The following is a 15,598-nucleotide window of genomic DNA, read 5'->3' on the forward strand; positions in this document are numbered from 1 at the left end:
TATGGAAGAGAAAATAAAATAATTTCAAAATGCATATATTTGTTCCAGAGGCAGGTATAGCTGCGGGCACTGCTGGTGATGACGGTAGCCTACTTCCCCTCCCGCCCCCCCCTCCCCCCCCTCCATTACCTTCCGCCGCCCCCCCCCTGGAGTACCGCGCTGCCCTCGCCGCGATTTCAGGGGGTTTACCTGCCTTTCGCCTGCGGCTGTAGTCGCTGCTGCCGTTCACTGGTGGGAAGACGCCCCCAGCTGACACTGCGACTTAAGTTTACAGCTTTGGTTTGAAAAAAGTTGGCGAACTATTTTTTACCTTTGTTCGCGCTGGTGTGGATTTAGTGCCACGTAATGATAATGAAATAATGATAGAAATTTAATGTTCTGATTTATATAATTGATGATACGAATAGTGATAAAAAATTATGATAATTGCATTGATAAAAGCTTGTCAATAATACTAATTTAAAACTGGTGATAATGATCACCAAATATATGACAATATTAAACTATGGTAGTCCTTGTTACAGTTCCAGTCATTTTGGGGTTTTTCCTGTATTACTATCACAATTTTATCGCTATTGCTGTAACCAAAACCATGGCTATATTTATGTGTTATGATTAAGATTATGGTTAAAGCATTGTAATACAGTTAGCATTAGGGGTTGATAATAATTAAAAATACTTTTATGATGATTATCATTATTAGAAAGTGAGACAGAGAGGGCAGAGACGGAGGCTGACTGACTGACTGACTGACAGTCAAACTGACTGACTGACAGTCAAATGGACTGACTGACAGACAGTCAGGGCTGATAGACAGACAGTCAGACTGACTGACTGACAGAGAGTCAGGACTGACTGACAGACAGTCAGACTGACTGACAGAGAGTCAGACTAAACTGATGACGGGAGCCCAAAACTGACTGACAGACAGACAGTCAGACTGAATGACATACAGTCAGACTGAAGACTGACATACAGTCAGACTGAGAGACAGAGAGTCAAACTGTCTGACTGACATACAGTCAGACTGACGGGACTGAATACAGTCAGACTGACAGACAGTCAAAACTGACTGACTAAACATACAGTCAGACTGACTGACTAACATACAGACGATCAGTCTGACTGATAGACAGTCAGACTGACTGACAGATAGTCTGACTGATAATTTGTCAGAGAGACGGACACAGTCATAGTGGCTGACAGACAAACTGAAAAATGACGACTGACGGATGACGACAGTTGACTGATTAGACATACATACGGGACGGGACTGACTGACAAAACAGTCTGACTGACTGACGACACTTAACTGATTGACAGACAGTCTGATTGACTGATTAGAATACAGTCAGACTGACTGACTGCACAGTGCTAGTCTGACAGACAGACAGGCAGACAGGAAAGAAGCACAAAACGCTACCACGAGAAAGAGAAACCAGCGGCTCTCCTTCTTCGTCAGAAACCGCGACGCGCTGCTGGTGTTCGCGTCGTACGGCCTGTCCAGCATCCCGTGGGAGGCGGTCCTCAGCTATTACCTCTCTTCCCTCGGCATCCAGCAGGTGGGCGGCCGGGCGTGCGCGAGTGAGATTTTACGGCGAGACTAACGGGGATCGTGTGGTTTGTTTAGGAAAAAAGTAATTGAGTTGTAAGAGAAATTATTGACGATGAGAACATTACTGATGATGATGTTATATATAGAGGGGATTAACAAAAACGTTTTAGTAATGACGATTCGGATAGTAATGGTGGTCCTTGATAATGATGAGGTATTATCAGTGATACCATTTACGGTGACAATGATAATATTCACTTTTAGACAAAAAAAAAAAAAAAAAAAAAAAAAAAAAAAAAAAAAAAAAAAAAAAAAAAAAAAAAAAAAGCAACTACGAAAGAATTTTCTGTCACTGTTAAATATGAGACTGTTGGAATGGATGAGCTGGATTTAAAAAAGACGTTTCCCTCGCTGTCGCCAGTGATCCTGAGCCAGCGAGGCCCAAAGCAGCCTGCCGCGTGTACAGCCTGTGCCTCCTCCTTCAGGAAGAGGCTTCGTGGCTAGGGCTCGTCGCCGTGGTCTCCTCGGCCGCCGCGGGCCTCCTCGCCGCCCGCCTCACCGACCTGCTCTACGGCCACGCCCTCCCTGCGTGTGGCGCTCATGCTCGCCTCCGTCGGGGCGCATTACGGCTTCCCTGCTTTCGTGGGGCACCATCCCCGCGGCCAAGTGTAATGCGCGGTGCTGTTTCTTATCATGCACCATTCTCTAGGGGTTTGCTCGTTCCCGATTCCAGGAAAAAAACGTTGTTTTCTAGTGATTGTTATCATTATTATTTTTATCAATACCATTTTTATCATGATGTTAATAATGCTAATTCTATTATTATCATTATTGCCGTTGTCATTATTATTATGTTGGTGGTGGTGATCCTCCTCCTCCTCCTCATCATCATCACCATAATTGTTATTTTCATTATCATCAAAGTTATCTTAAAACAAAATTAATTTAGCCTCCGTAGTTGGCACTATTGCACAAAACTACGTACCAGTAAAACTGCTTATGCATATCTCCAGAAAGTCACCGGTATCCTCCGCGGCCCACAGCGCCGTGCTCGGGAGGGGAGCGGCTGTCGTGCAGAATCTAGCGTCCCTGAATGGGGCAGAGACCTGAATTATGATAACTGACAAAGCTAATAAGGATAATAACAACAGTATCCGTAACAGCCCCCCCCCAATCCCTTGCCCGTTGCTGTCGTGGGGGGGCTTAGGAGGCGGAGACTGGGACCCAATGATGGGGAATTCCCCAACCTTGGGACCAGCCCTCGACTAAAACAAATTTTGGGCATGGTCTTTATTTTCCTTCCCACCTTTCGTTTCGTCCTTCACCAAACCCTCTGCTATCCACCTCCTAAGGTGTGAGAGCCGTGCTGAAAGGATGAAAAGGCTGACTTTGTGCCAGCCCTGAACGGCCTGAGGGAGCCATGGGCACGGTATTCCCCTGATTTAGTTTTTCTAGCCCTTACCCCTCAAGGGGACCCTGAGGGGGTGGACTGGTTTTTATCCCCAACATAATCCAGGCTTACCATGGCCAGTAATGAAAACTTATCCCCACTATTAGGGGCAATGAGGCTTGCCCCTTTATCAAAATAACCCCAACGATGTAAACCCACCCGTTTCCCCTGACCCAGGCTCTCCTTTGACCACGGCTCCAAACACTGCAATAACTACCCCCTCATCAATGCCTACTAGTACAGTAGCCAACAATCAACCCTTAAGGAACATTTCCACTCTCCCAGCATGCTCAACTTCAACACCTTACCCCCACAACCCCCAACATCAAACCACCCCATCCTCCCTATTAATCCCTTACAGCCTTATTGCCCACCTCTCCATAACACTACCTCCCTCAACACTACTCCATCTTCGTCACGCCCCCCTTTCTACTACCCTATCACTACAACAATTTTAAATTTACCCTCTTCAGCGCAGCCAAAGGGACGATTTTTCGTGGATCCCCCCCACAGCTCCCTACTCTGACAACACCCTTCTCTTCCAACAATGTCTCCAAAAACAAGTAGGTAAAGTCTCTTTCCATAGCCGACCCGACCGCTCCGTCTTGTCACAGTAACATCCGAAAACCAAGCTATAGCTTTAAACAAAACTAACAGACCTATATGGTAACCCCATCCTTGCAAAAACCCCAAATCCAACCCCCCAATACTGCACCGGAACAGTTTCAATCTCCCCAGCAAATTGCCCAATCTATGACAAAGTTTGGTCAGATTGTGGAGAAGATCTACTTCCCTTTTCCCCACAGGCTATGATGCAACATCAGTGCAATGCTATTTCATTCCCCCCAGAGGTCATCGAAAGAAACCTACTAACATAGCCAAATTAACTTCCGTAGACATGACCTTCCCTTTAACGTCTACATAGGAGGAGAATCCCTCCCTGTTCGTCCATCCCAAACCCTCCTCCACGTCAGTGCCAAAAACTGTTGGCGACTAGGACACCCAGCCAAACATTGCCGTTCAAAAGCCAGATGCCCACTATGTGCCCAACCTGGCCATCCCCGATCTAACTGCCCTGCACAATCAAGCAAATGTGCCAACTGTGGCGGCCCCCATAATGTATTTTATAGGGGCTGTCCCACCTACAAATTGAGTCGAGGTAGCAACTCTCAGATTCAAAACTTGGACTCACAATACGTGAAGCCAGACAAGAAGCACGTCGAAGTGGTTCTCTCTTACTCCTTACTCCAATAATACTGCTCACTCTACAATTCTCCAAAAACCCACCCCCATACATCTAACCCCCCCTCTTCTACCTCCTACCTTCCCCAGTCAAACTCTTTTGCCATCCTAAATCCAGACACTCCAATCTCTACTACAGATATTTCAATCACCACTACAAACCCAACACCTAACAGACAGAACAAACGTTCCACCCCCTCTTCCCCTACCACACAATCACCTCCCCCTTTCCCTTTGCCCCTATGCTTGAGACACCAGTCCTCTCTTCCCCCCCCTCACAAGAAATCCTTTATCCCCAAAACTCCCCAACCAACAATCCTCAGAAGAAACCTTTGAAAATATTCAAGATTACCTAATGAAAATTGACACTAAACCCTCCAAATACAACTCCTGCTCCTTCCACACACCAAGTAACTGCTGATACCCATCCTCCCCCTAACGATATCCCCCCTACACCCAATCCTCCTACCCCCTCCCAACACAGCATCCCCCCGACCCCAAACCCCGCCCACTTTAACCTTCCCCCCATCCCCTTATCCCTTCCACTCCCTCCTGGATACACACTTGAATCCCTTATGTCACAAGTATTCCTTCTCAGACCCCCTTTTCTCCTAATACCCCCCCTTTAGAAACACCAACTCCACACCTCCCCCATCTCAGACCTTAAATCCTTTTCCCACCCTCTAGCTGTTTCCCCTCAAAATCTCCAACACTTTACTACAATCTAATCAGTAAAGTATAACACCTTCTTTGGAATATTCGCGGTTTCCGCTCCCACAGACCTGACCTTCGTAATACCCTTTTCCTCTTATAATCCATCTATTGTATGCCTTAAAGAGACCTTTCTTACACATCCTCCAATAACAATCCCCAATTATCATTTGTCTTTTCCCCACATTCCCTTTATGTTCACCCATACTTATCAATCAGAAAACACCTTATACACCCCCCTTTTCAAACCAATGTCCCTTGCACAGTTATCTGTACTTCCTTCATCGTTGGATCACAGTGATTTCAGTCTACTTCTCCCTTCCCACCCCATGACTTTGTTGCTTTTAAAAATCTAATTTTCCCAACTTAAACCCACCTTTCCTCATAGTTGGTGACTTTAACTGCCGCCACACTCTATGGGGTGTTTCCATCAAAAAACTCCCGAGGCCGATTCTAGAGCGCTTCCTCTCCACAGCGCCCTTTACTATTCTAAATTCAGATCGCCCCACACACTTTGATACACGCACGCAATCTTTTTCATGCATTGACCTCTCTCTATGCCCCCCTTTCTCTTCATTTAGATTTCCCACTGGTCAGTCTTAGACCACTTTCCCTATAGTGACCACTTTCCAGTTCTCCTTTTCCTACTTCATACGTACCACTCCCTAACTCCCCGCTGGTGCTCTGATAGAGCCGACTGGCATACTTTCATTCACTCTCTGCTATTCATACCCCTCCACCTCCTACCTCCATTTCAAAAATTTGATACAGTATTTCACAAATGCAGTTTAAGAGCTGCACATACAGCTTTTCCTCGAACCTCAAGACCATATACCTCCAAAGTGTTCCAGGGGGGGGAAAATTCTGATTGCACTTAAAGCACTCCGCTTAAAAACGTGCAGCCTGGAACAGTTACCGCTACAAAGAGGTACTCCAAATCAACTATCAGCCCTTATCTCCTTTAAAAGAGCATCTGCCTATCTCGCGTACAATCCGGAATAGTAAAACAAATAGCTGGCGAAATTATGTTTATCAATTACATCCTCTACATCTATCTCAAAAAGTTTGGCGCCGAATTCAAAAACTATCAGGCAAACATCCCCCCCATCCTGCCCTGTCCTCCATATTCGAATACCCTCATTTCTGATCCTCTCCAAGCGCTAATGAACTGGGGGGATTATTTCAGCCAGGTCAGTAGTGGTTCTCACCTTTCTCCACACTTCTCTTCTATTAAGACCACCAGAGGGAAAGTACCCCCATTACCTTCACCCCATCCTCTGATGAGTCCTATAATGCCCATTTCTTCCCCTGAACTCATTACTGCCCTACAATCGTGCCCTAACAAATCATGAAGGCCCTGACGGATTCACTACCCTAGCTCCGGCAACTCCCATCTTCCTCTATCTTCCTATTAAAAATTTACAACCACATATGGACATCAGGAAATTCCCTTCTATTGGGAGAAGCTCTTATCCTTCCCCTTTCCCGAAACCCAATAAACGGGTACCCTTCCTCAAGACTATCGCCCCATCACACTAACTAGCTGCTTTTGCAAACTATTAGAGTGAATGGTTAACTTTTCCGCTTACTGTGGTATCTTGACTCTCACAATCTTCTCTCTCCTTCCCAATTCGGTTTTTGCCGTGCCAGAAGCACAGCTGACCCCTTGCTCATTTTGAGACATAAAATTACATCTGCATTTGCATGCCATGAATCCGTACTAGCTATATTTTTGATCTAGAAAAAGGTATGATACGACATGGCGGGTACCACATTCTCCAACAATTGTCCTCTCTAGGCATACGTGGAAACAAGGGGTCTTCTAAAAGTCCTTCCTCTCCCAACGCACTTCCCGGTCAAAATCGCCTCTGCCACATACTTTCTTTCCCCAAATCGAAGGTGTCCCACAAGGCAGTGTGCTCAGTACCACTTTATTTCCCTTTTGCTGTTAATGATATTGTCTCAGTTTTACCACCAGGAGCCGGTCATCACTATATGTTGATGATTTAAACCATCTATGCCTCTGACACATCAATACCAAATCCTACCCCAAATTTTTTCAATCTGCAAATCTATCAGTATCTTCCTGGGCCACAAACCATGGCTTCCGCCCTTTTTACCTCTAAATCTTTCTCCCTTTTTTTCTCTCGCTCACGTGTAGGTCCCCTACCCCCACTCTTCTTATATGGCACTCCATCCAATGCCATTCCTCAGGAAATTCCTAGGTGTCATTTTTGACCCAAACTGTACTGGCGAGACCATATTCTACACATTAAAGAAAAAGCTCTCCGCCGTCTTCGAATCTAAAAAAATCTATCCCATATATCATGGGGGCTCAGATCGCAAAATCACCTTCATCTTTATGTTTCTTTGATCCTCTCCACTCTTTATTATGGATGCCATATCTACTCCTTTTGCCTCAAAATTCTCTCCTTGCCCATCTTGATACAATCCATCACTGTGGTCTTTGCTTAGCACTAGGCGCCTTTCGCTCCTCCCCAGTTGAGAGCCTGTACACTGAATCAGGCATACCTCTCTATCTCAACGTCGTGCCCTTCTCTCTCTCCGATGCTATGTTCGATTCAACCAATTTTTCCCCCACTAAATAACTATCCACAACCCCTACTTCTTACCTTAGCTTCATCTCCCCGATTACCTACTCCTTTCTCCACTCGCATGGATTACCTCCTATCCCATTCCCCTTTCCCCATCTCCAACCCTCCCGTTCTCTGTCCATTCCGTCCCTCCATGGCTTATACCTCACCCCCCATATTTGTTCCTTTTTGTTTTCCCGACCACAAAATCAAATATCCCCCCTACTGTCCTTCTCACAACATTTCCTTGACCATGTCTCCACTCATTCCTCTAGTATTCGGTATATAATGATCGCTCCAAATCCACCTCCGGTGCTGGTTTTGCAGAATCTTCCCAAAATCGTACTTTCAAATACTCCCTTCCTCCTGAATCCAGTGTCCTACTACAGAACTGTATGCACTCCTTTTGCTCTAAAAAAACATATACTCACTTTCCCCTTTCTCTTTTACAATTTTTACTGACTCCCGTAACTCATTAACTTCATAAAGTCAATATACACCACCAACCCCTTTTGTAAGATCCCGAACTGTTGTTCTACCTGTCCACACGCCATAAAACAATCAAATTTTGCTGGGTGCCCAGCCATGTTGGAATCCCCGGCAATGAACAGGCAGATACACTAGCCCCGCCATGCCTCTATGTCCCCATCATACCAACCACGCTTCTCACGTATCCCAGCCACGGATTATTACCCACACTTTAAGGGCCTCTTGTATAATCGATGGCAATCTTTTGGTCAAGCCTCCGCACTAATAAATTACATTCTGTAAAACTATCAATCTCCTCCTGGTCCCGCCATTTCATCGGAACAGACGTTGGGAGGGCCGCTCTCGCCTGATTACGCATTGGCCACGCCCGTCTAACACACTCTTATCTGATGTCACAATCTGATCCACCCTTATGTTCCTTATGTAATGATCCCCTTTCAATCCCATACATCCTATTGTCGTGCCCACGTTTAGAAACAATCCGTACCTCTGCTTTCCCACACCTATCCTCCCTTCACCGACCTCCCAACCTATCAGACATCCTTACAGAATCCCACACTTTCTGCTTCAACAACCTATCCTCTTTCTCAAACGCATACATATCCTTCATCTAATCTAACTCCTTAACCACACCCGACCCTAACCCTTTCACTCACCAATTCCTTTGCCCAGCTTAGACAACTAATCACTAACTCAACCACCCTTCCTTAACATTAACTATAGTGCTACATGACCTTAGATGTCTAGCACATTTCTCTTGCTTTTAACCATTAACCATTAACCATCCGTAACAGTGATAATGATTATAAAACGATTATAATAATGATGATGGTGTGGATCACAATGATAATAATAATAATAATAATAATAATAATAATAATAATAATAATAGTAATGACAATAGTAATAATAGCTCCCCACCTCCTCCCAGGGCAAGTTTACGCGTCCGTGATCGGCGGAATGGCAGTGAACTTCGGCGCGACGCCGTTGTGGAGGGTGGCGGTGGAGCTGGCGTACCGTGCCCAGAGGGGGTCGTCACCGGCTTCATGGTGGTGTCCTAACTTCACCGGCGCCGTGTTTCTCTTCTTGTTTTTCATACCCAATATTGGTAAACAATATTTTAAAAATTCAATATAATTTTCGTATGTACAGCTGACTGAACAAATTTGTTGACACTCTAACGATGTTAAAGTTTGCAGAAACAAGTCTAATATTGCATGAATAACATTAAATATTTTCTCGGCATTTTTTCACTCATATCATAAATAGAGTGAAATAAACAAAAAAGAAGTAGATGAAAATAAAATCCTGTCTCTCAGCGCCGGAGTTGCCGATTTCATTCGGAAATTACTGAAATTAATCTACTTAATACTGGCTAATGTAATGGTAGTGAGGTGATGAATGTTAATTGTACATACGTTTTATTCCATATCATTTGTGATGTGAGGTCAGTTAGGCCTGCCTGTCAAATCCGTATAGAATAGATATATCTCATCACACATGCAATCAAATTATCTGAAATTCCTTAGCAATGAAGTATGTTTGAAGAAAATACATAAAACATATCGGCATTAGTGATTAGTCTGTTATATATAGTATTCCGTATTAAATTATTATTCATTGAATGCTGGCATTTCTATTTTTAGTTGGCTACGGTGTCACAAGCAGGAGCATGTTTGTGGTCGCAGCCAAAAAAAAAAAAAAAAAAAAAAAAAAAAAAAAAAAAAAAAAAAAAGGGCTGAGAATCGCTGGCTAGAACCTCGATCGCAGCTGTCATCACATAGCAACGATGCTGTGTGCGCAATGACTTTTAATTAAGAAAGAAAAGTGTTATGTGCTAATTTCGTTATAAGATTATTTTCATATAATTCACTCTAAATATCATTAGTGGAAAGTATGCTAAGCAATTACAGCGATGTAATTTTGATATAAAAAAAAAATATTTTTTTTTTATCTGAATGCATATAACTCTTGCCAAATAAATTAATTCCCAATATTTTAGGATAGCCGCGAACATTTCCATCAGATACTTATATGTGTACAAGCGTGTATGTCTGCACGTGTAGCTGGTGTATCAGTATCAATGTATATTTTATGTTATATGTATAATCAGGTGTATCTGCATTCGTGTTCATGCATTCATATGTCTATCCGTGTGTTTGTATTTTATTACCAAAACACTTGTATAATTTTTAGACATGTTAGGTGTCTGTTTATACTCGATAAATATCCATTTGAAGTGGAATAATACATATGATGAGACAAGACATATAATTACGTATCAGACTGAAACAAATGACTGAACACAACCCTCTTGTCACCCCGCCAGGATACTCTTGGGTGGTCTACTACCTGCTGGGGTCGTGCGTGGCGTGCGCCCTGCCACTCCTGCTGGTGCGGGAGGACTACGCCAGGTCCTCCATCGACCGCCGCCGCAGCCTGGGGTCGCTCTCCTGAGGAAGACTTTGACTTTTGTTGATTGCTCTAGATTGTTTATCGGTTGGATTTAAAATATCGAGCTTAACATCTGAGTTTTAATTGCTTATGTTTGATGTGTTATTTTCTCAGTTATCACCTTGATTATAAATTATTCTCATTATTTTCATTAGTGATGCTATCATTTTTAATGTTGATATCATTATTATCAGTTTCATCTCCATCATTATTATTAATATTTGTAATGGTTTGTTAGCTTTACTAATGTCGTTATTACCTTCATTTTACTATTTTCCCTATTTTGATTGTTACTGTTTCGCTGTGATTACAGTCTTATTCTTCCTTTCACTATGATCATCAGTATCAATATCCTCATCATTTATTGCATCCCTCGCTATAATTTCATTGCATAAATCATACAACATCAGTTTCACAGTTCTCTCTCTCCATCCCCGTCTTCCCAGAGAGTCTCATAATGACCGACGCAGTCGAACCCCTTTCGGTAAGCAACGATGCGCTAAATATCTTGACGCGGAAACTTCTTAATATTTATCAAACACTAATCGAATATGGAGGATATGCTCACGGAACCGCCTGCTCTGCGAGGATTTCTTGGGCGTATCACTTTGTAACTTCAGTCAGTATCTGTCTCATATCTGACAGCTTCTTTTCTCTCTGTGATAGGTCCTCCCCCCTCAGACCACGTCCATCACCTACCTCCCCCTTCCCGATCCTTCTATCCCTCTCGTACCCTTATTCGCTCTCTCGTCTCATTTTTTCGTCTTTTCACTCCCCTCTACTTCTCTTCACTTATTTCTACCCCCTCTACTTATTTTTCCTGCTTGTTATAGGTCTACTTCTATTCCTATCCTATCCTGCCTCCATCCTACCACTATCCTGCCTTGTATCCTGTAGCATTTCCCCTTGCAACCCTCTTATTCGCACCCTCTTCCTGTCCCCTCGCCTTTTCCCTCCTCTCTACTTCCACGCTAGTTTCTCCCTCTTCGACTTGTTTTCCCTGCTTGTTCAACCTTTTGTATCTATCCCTATTCTCTTCTGCCTCCATCCTATCCCTATCCTGCCATGTCTCCTGCCGCATTTCCCCTCGTACCCCTTTTATTCGCACGCTCTTCTTGTTCCTTCGCTTTTCCGCTTCCTTCTACTTCTACGCTAATTTCCCCCCGTTTTCATTCTTTTTTCCCGTTTGCACTACTTTCTGTTTTTAACCCTACCCTCTCCTGTCTCCATCCTATACCTATCAGTATCCTACTGTTGTAATCAGGGCGAGTCGAGCTCAGGCAGACCACTTCCCGCTGCCATTCTGAGTTCTACGCTTCTTTGTTTATTTCTGATTTATGCTGGCTCTTCTTCCATATATTCCACGCTGATTTACATATTTTTGTATCATGTTGAATAAAAATTTTATCCACACATATTTACAACGATTCAGATGATGTGCGGATAACGGAGCATCCACATCTGCTGCGTGTGTATCTTTCTTGAAGCATTTTTTAATCCCTCGCATCCTATGATCAGTTTTATTTTTTAAGTGGTTTCTTTTTATATGTTTGTAATTTTAATCTTTTTTTTTACCGGGGGGAGAAATTTATGATTTTAGGTTTTTATTACTGAATAAAAGCAGTTTGTTTTACGTATTTTTTTTAAAATATAAATTTTCTTAATGATTTTTTTTAAGTTTTTTTGTTTCAAATTCAGGTTTTTATCTTTCGTATATTCTTTTTTTTATAACATTTCTTTTTTTCTTTTTTGCTGTCTTAAGTGTTACGCTTTTGCCGCAAAAAAATAATGAAGTGGAATTTGTGATTGACTAACCCCTATGCATTTACTTCGGGTTTTTACCCCCGTGAATGCGGGAAAAAGGGTTTTCTGCCTAATTTTTTATGATTTTTACTTTTTCTTCTTTTCACCTTTATTATTTTATTTTAGATTTTAGTTCTTTTTATTATTTTAATCCCTCCCAGCAATTTTTACTGCTTTTAATCGCTTCTGGCATGTTTTTCATGGTACTTATTCTCTTCTGGCATTTTTCATTTTAAAGTCTTGATCTTAGTTTTACTTTGGTGTCTTTGCACACTGTGTCCTTCCTTTCTGTTCATTTTAAGATTGTGTATTTTGTCATTATGTGTCATCTTCGTATTGGCCACGATCCTGGTAGGCCTGCATCTGCGGGGATAGTTGGCTTTGGGCCGTGTGGGTTTCCCAGCCTTCGTTGGGGCCCCTCACCCATTTTCGAGGAAGAACGGGGCCCCCCATTTTTCCTTTGGCCCAAAGCCTGGCGTCCCACCTCAGGGTGGCCCTCATTCGGGTTCCCATTTCCATAGCCTACAAGTTCTTTGGGCTGTGGAATGTTTTTGAGAGTGTTCCCTGACGCCCATTCCTTACTTCCTTTCTATATATTCTCCCCATTCTTTTCAGGCGTTTTTTCTCGTAGTCTTTATTTTTGTCTCTACCAATCTGCACGGTTACCTTTTCTTTGGTCATTTTTTGTGCAGTGCTTTCAAGAATTCCAGAAGCCTTTGTTGTTCCTGCCTTCCGATTTTTGGAAAAATGAACACCGGGGGCATGGCCCGTCCGTTTCCTCCTCGCTGCATGGACATGGTGTTCCTACATCACAACCGAGACAAAAAGATGGTTTTAAATTTTTAAAGAAAGAAACTGGTCTAACACGATTTTTAAATGAAATTATGTTTTTTTGAATCTATGCAGGGTTTGTAGACATGGTTTTCAATTTTTTTTTTTGGTCGATTCTTTTTTTCAGTGAAGAAATTTAAAAATTTAAAACAAAAAATTTAGATTCAAGTAAAAGGTGCTAAGGGTGATCAGGGTTTTCCCGGGGGCTTTTAGATTTTTGATCCATCGACCCCCAGTTTAAGATTTTAAATGATAATTTCAAGTCATGTTATATAAAATTGGCCAGTATTCTGAAGTTAAAAATTGATATTATTACAAAAAAAAGAGAGCTTTTATGTTAATTTGGGGGGTAGGACGGTAGGGGGCGGTACTCTTTATGTGAAACGGTATAATAGTAGGTTTACGCAGACGCTAAACCCCTTGTACAATTACACATTTTCCCCTTCCCAATCGTAAAAAATTTAAATACATATGATGTTGAATGTGGAAGTGTGTGAGCATCCGTGGGCAGGGAGGGTGACCAAGCACGATTCCATCCCTGATTCACCAATAGACTTTTCATATTTTGCTTACTGCCGGCCGTTTATTTACTTGACTCCAGCCATATACTCAAAAACCCCCTTAATTTTCCGTTTTCCCAGCCCCTCCCTTTTTTTCCCTAGCCAGTTGCTAATTCTCTTTTCGACCCCTTGTTTGTGCCCACTGACCCCAAATGGTCGATATTAACTACTTTTGACAACCCCGACGGATACAAGCTTCTCTTGTGATACTTAAAGGATTTGGTAACTAAAATACGCATTAATGAAGAAATTACCATTAATTTCACTTTTTCGTTTCTTCTCAAGACAGAATTCCCCCCCCCACACACCCCAAAAAACAAAAAAACAACCACAAACACCCCCACCATCACCACACGCGCACACACCACCCCACAACACACACACACACAAAACCACAAACACACACCACACCCCACACACCACACACACACAACCCAAAAACCACCCCACACACACCCACACAACCACACACACACACACACACACACACACACACACACACACACAACCAAAAATAACCCACCCAAAACACACACACACACACACACACCACCACTAAAACAAACACACACACACACCCGCACACCCAACCCCGAAAAAAGCAAATAGTTCAGAAAGTTTTTCAGGCAAAACGCATGTGAACTGCGGAAAGTTAACACTGAAATAGCTGATTTGTAAACGGCAGTATGGCAAGGGTCTGGAGGTCCTAGTGCTCGACGTTTGTTGCACAAGAGAGCTTGCTAATGGCGCGAGTTTGCAAAAGGGCAGAGAAAACAAAGGGAAAGGGGGACAGAGAAAGAAAAATGAAAAAGAAGGAAAAAAATTCGTTTATCCCCAGGAAAATAAAAGAAACAAAATATAGGAAACAATGAAAGATAGAGAAAAAGAATAAAGTGGAATTAAGGGTGATGCAAAAAAGGAAACAGAGAAGAAATAAAAATGAGGAGAGAGGGAAGAGATTAGGAGGAACAAAGGTGAAGGCAAAGAGGAGGCGACTGGCCTTGGGAGTGAGTGCACAGGACTGACCGTAAACAGTGGGTGTGTATTCGTGGGTATGTGTATGCGTGCGTGCGTTGTGTGGTGGTGTTGTGGTGGTGTGTGTGGTGGTGTGTGGGGGGGTTTGTGTGTGTGGTTGTGTGTGTGTGTGGGGTGGTGGTGGTGTGTGGAGTGTGTGTTGTGTGTGTGTGTGTTGTGCGCGGTGGTGTGTGTGGTGTGTGTGTGTTTGGTTTGTCTTTTTGGGTGTGCGCGTGTTTTTGGAGTGTAGGTGGGGTTTTGTGCAAGTGTGTTGTGTTCATAAAGTTAACATGCAACACCAAGGGTACAAAAACGGGTTTTGTACAAAGCCTCACTACAACGCTTTGCTGCACTTTCTCTAAAGCCCCGTCATTACAGCACAAGACAGGAAGACGACACCCTTCCTGATAAAAAGGAAAATTTTAATTGCGTAATTACGATCTGTGTAGCCGTATAAGCGATTTTTTTCCCAAAAAATAATTTTTGGGGGACTTACCATACACATACATCACACATCACAACGCAACACAATACAACACAACATAATACAGCATAACACCATACAATACAACAAAATATAACATAACGCAACGCACCATAATGCAACACGTGATAACACAAAACAGCACAATGCAACACAGCACAACACTAGATAACACAACAGAAAGCAATAAAACAGGAAACAGAACAACACAAACGCATAAAAAACCCGCAGTGAAACCAAAACACAGCGGGGACGCATCAAAAAAGACATGCGCCACCTATACAACGCGGCAAAAAAAAACTCAACAAAAACGGCACAGCACAAGCATCATAACGCAAAAACAAAAAGAACATAAGCAACAAAAAAGCCGCCAATATTTTCCCTACTCCCTTTCGAGAGTAATGGCGCGGG

The 15,598-nt window shown here is 42.9% G+C and overlaps 1 protein-coding gene across 1 annotated transcript in view; it reads left to right on the forward strand.

The window, feature by feature from the left end:
* Nucleotides 1-10,904, forward strand: part of LOC119579914 (solute carrier family 49 member 4-like) — a 48,802-nt gene extending 37,898 nt beyond the window's left edge. Inside the window, exon 8 of the mRNA XM_037927760.1 lies at nt 10,371-10,904. Within this exon, the coding sequence (XP_037783688.1) occupies nt 10,371-10,498 (128 nt within the window). The 3' untranslated portion in view covers nt 10,499-10,904. The remainder of the gene's footprint in view (nt 1-10,370) is intronic.
* Nucleotides 10,905-15,598: the final 4,694 nt, after the last annotated feature.

The sequence above is a fragment of the Penaeus monodon genome, chromosome 13 (genome assembly GCF_015228065.2).
Source record: "Penaeus monodon isolate SGIC_2016 chromosome 13, NSTDA_Pmon_1, whole genome shotgun sequence".
Lineage (NCBI taxonomy): Eukaryota > Metazoa > Arthropoda > Malacostraca > Decapoda > Penaeidae > Penaeus > Penaeus monodon.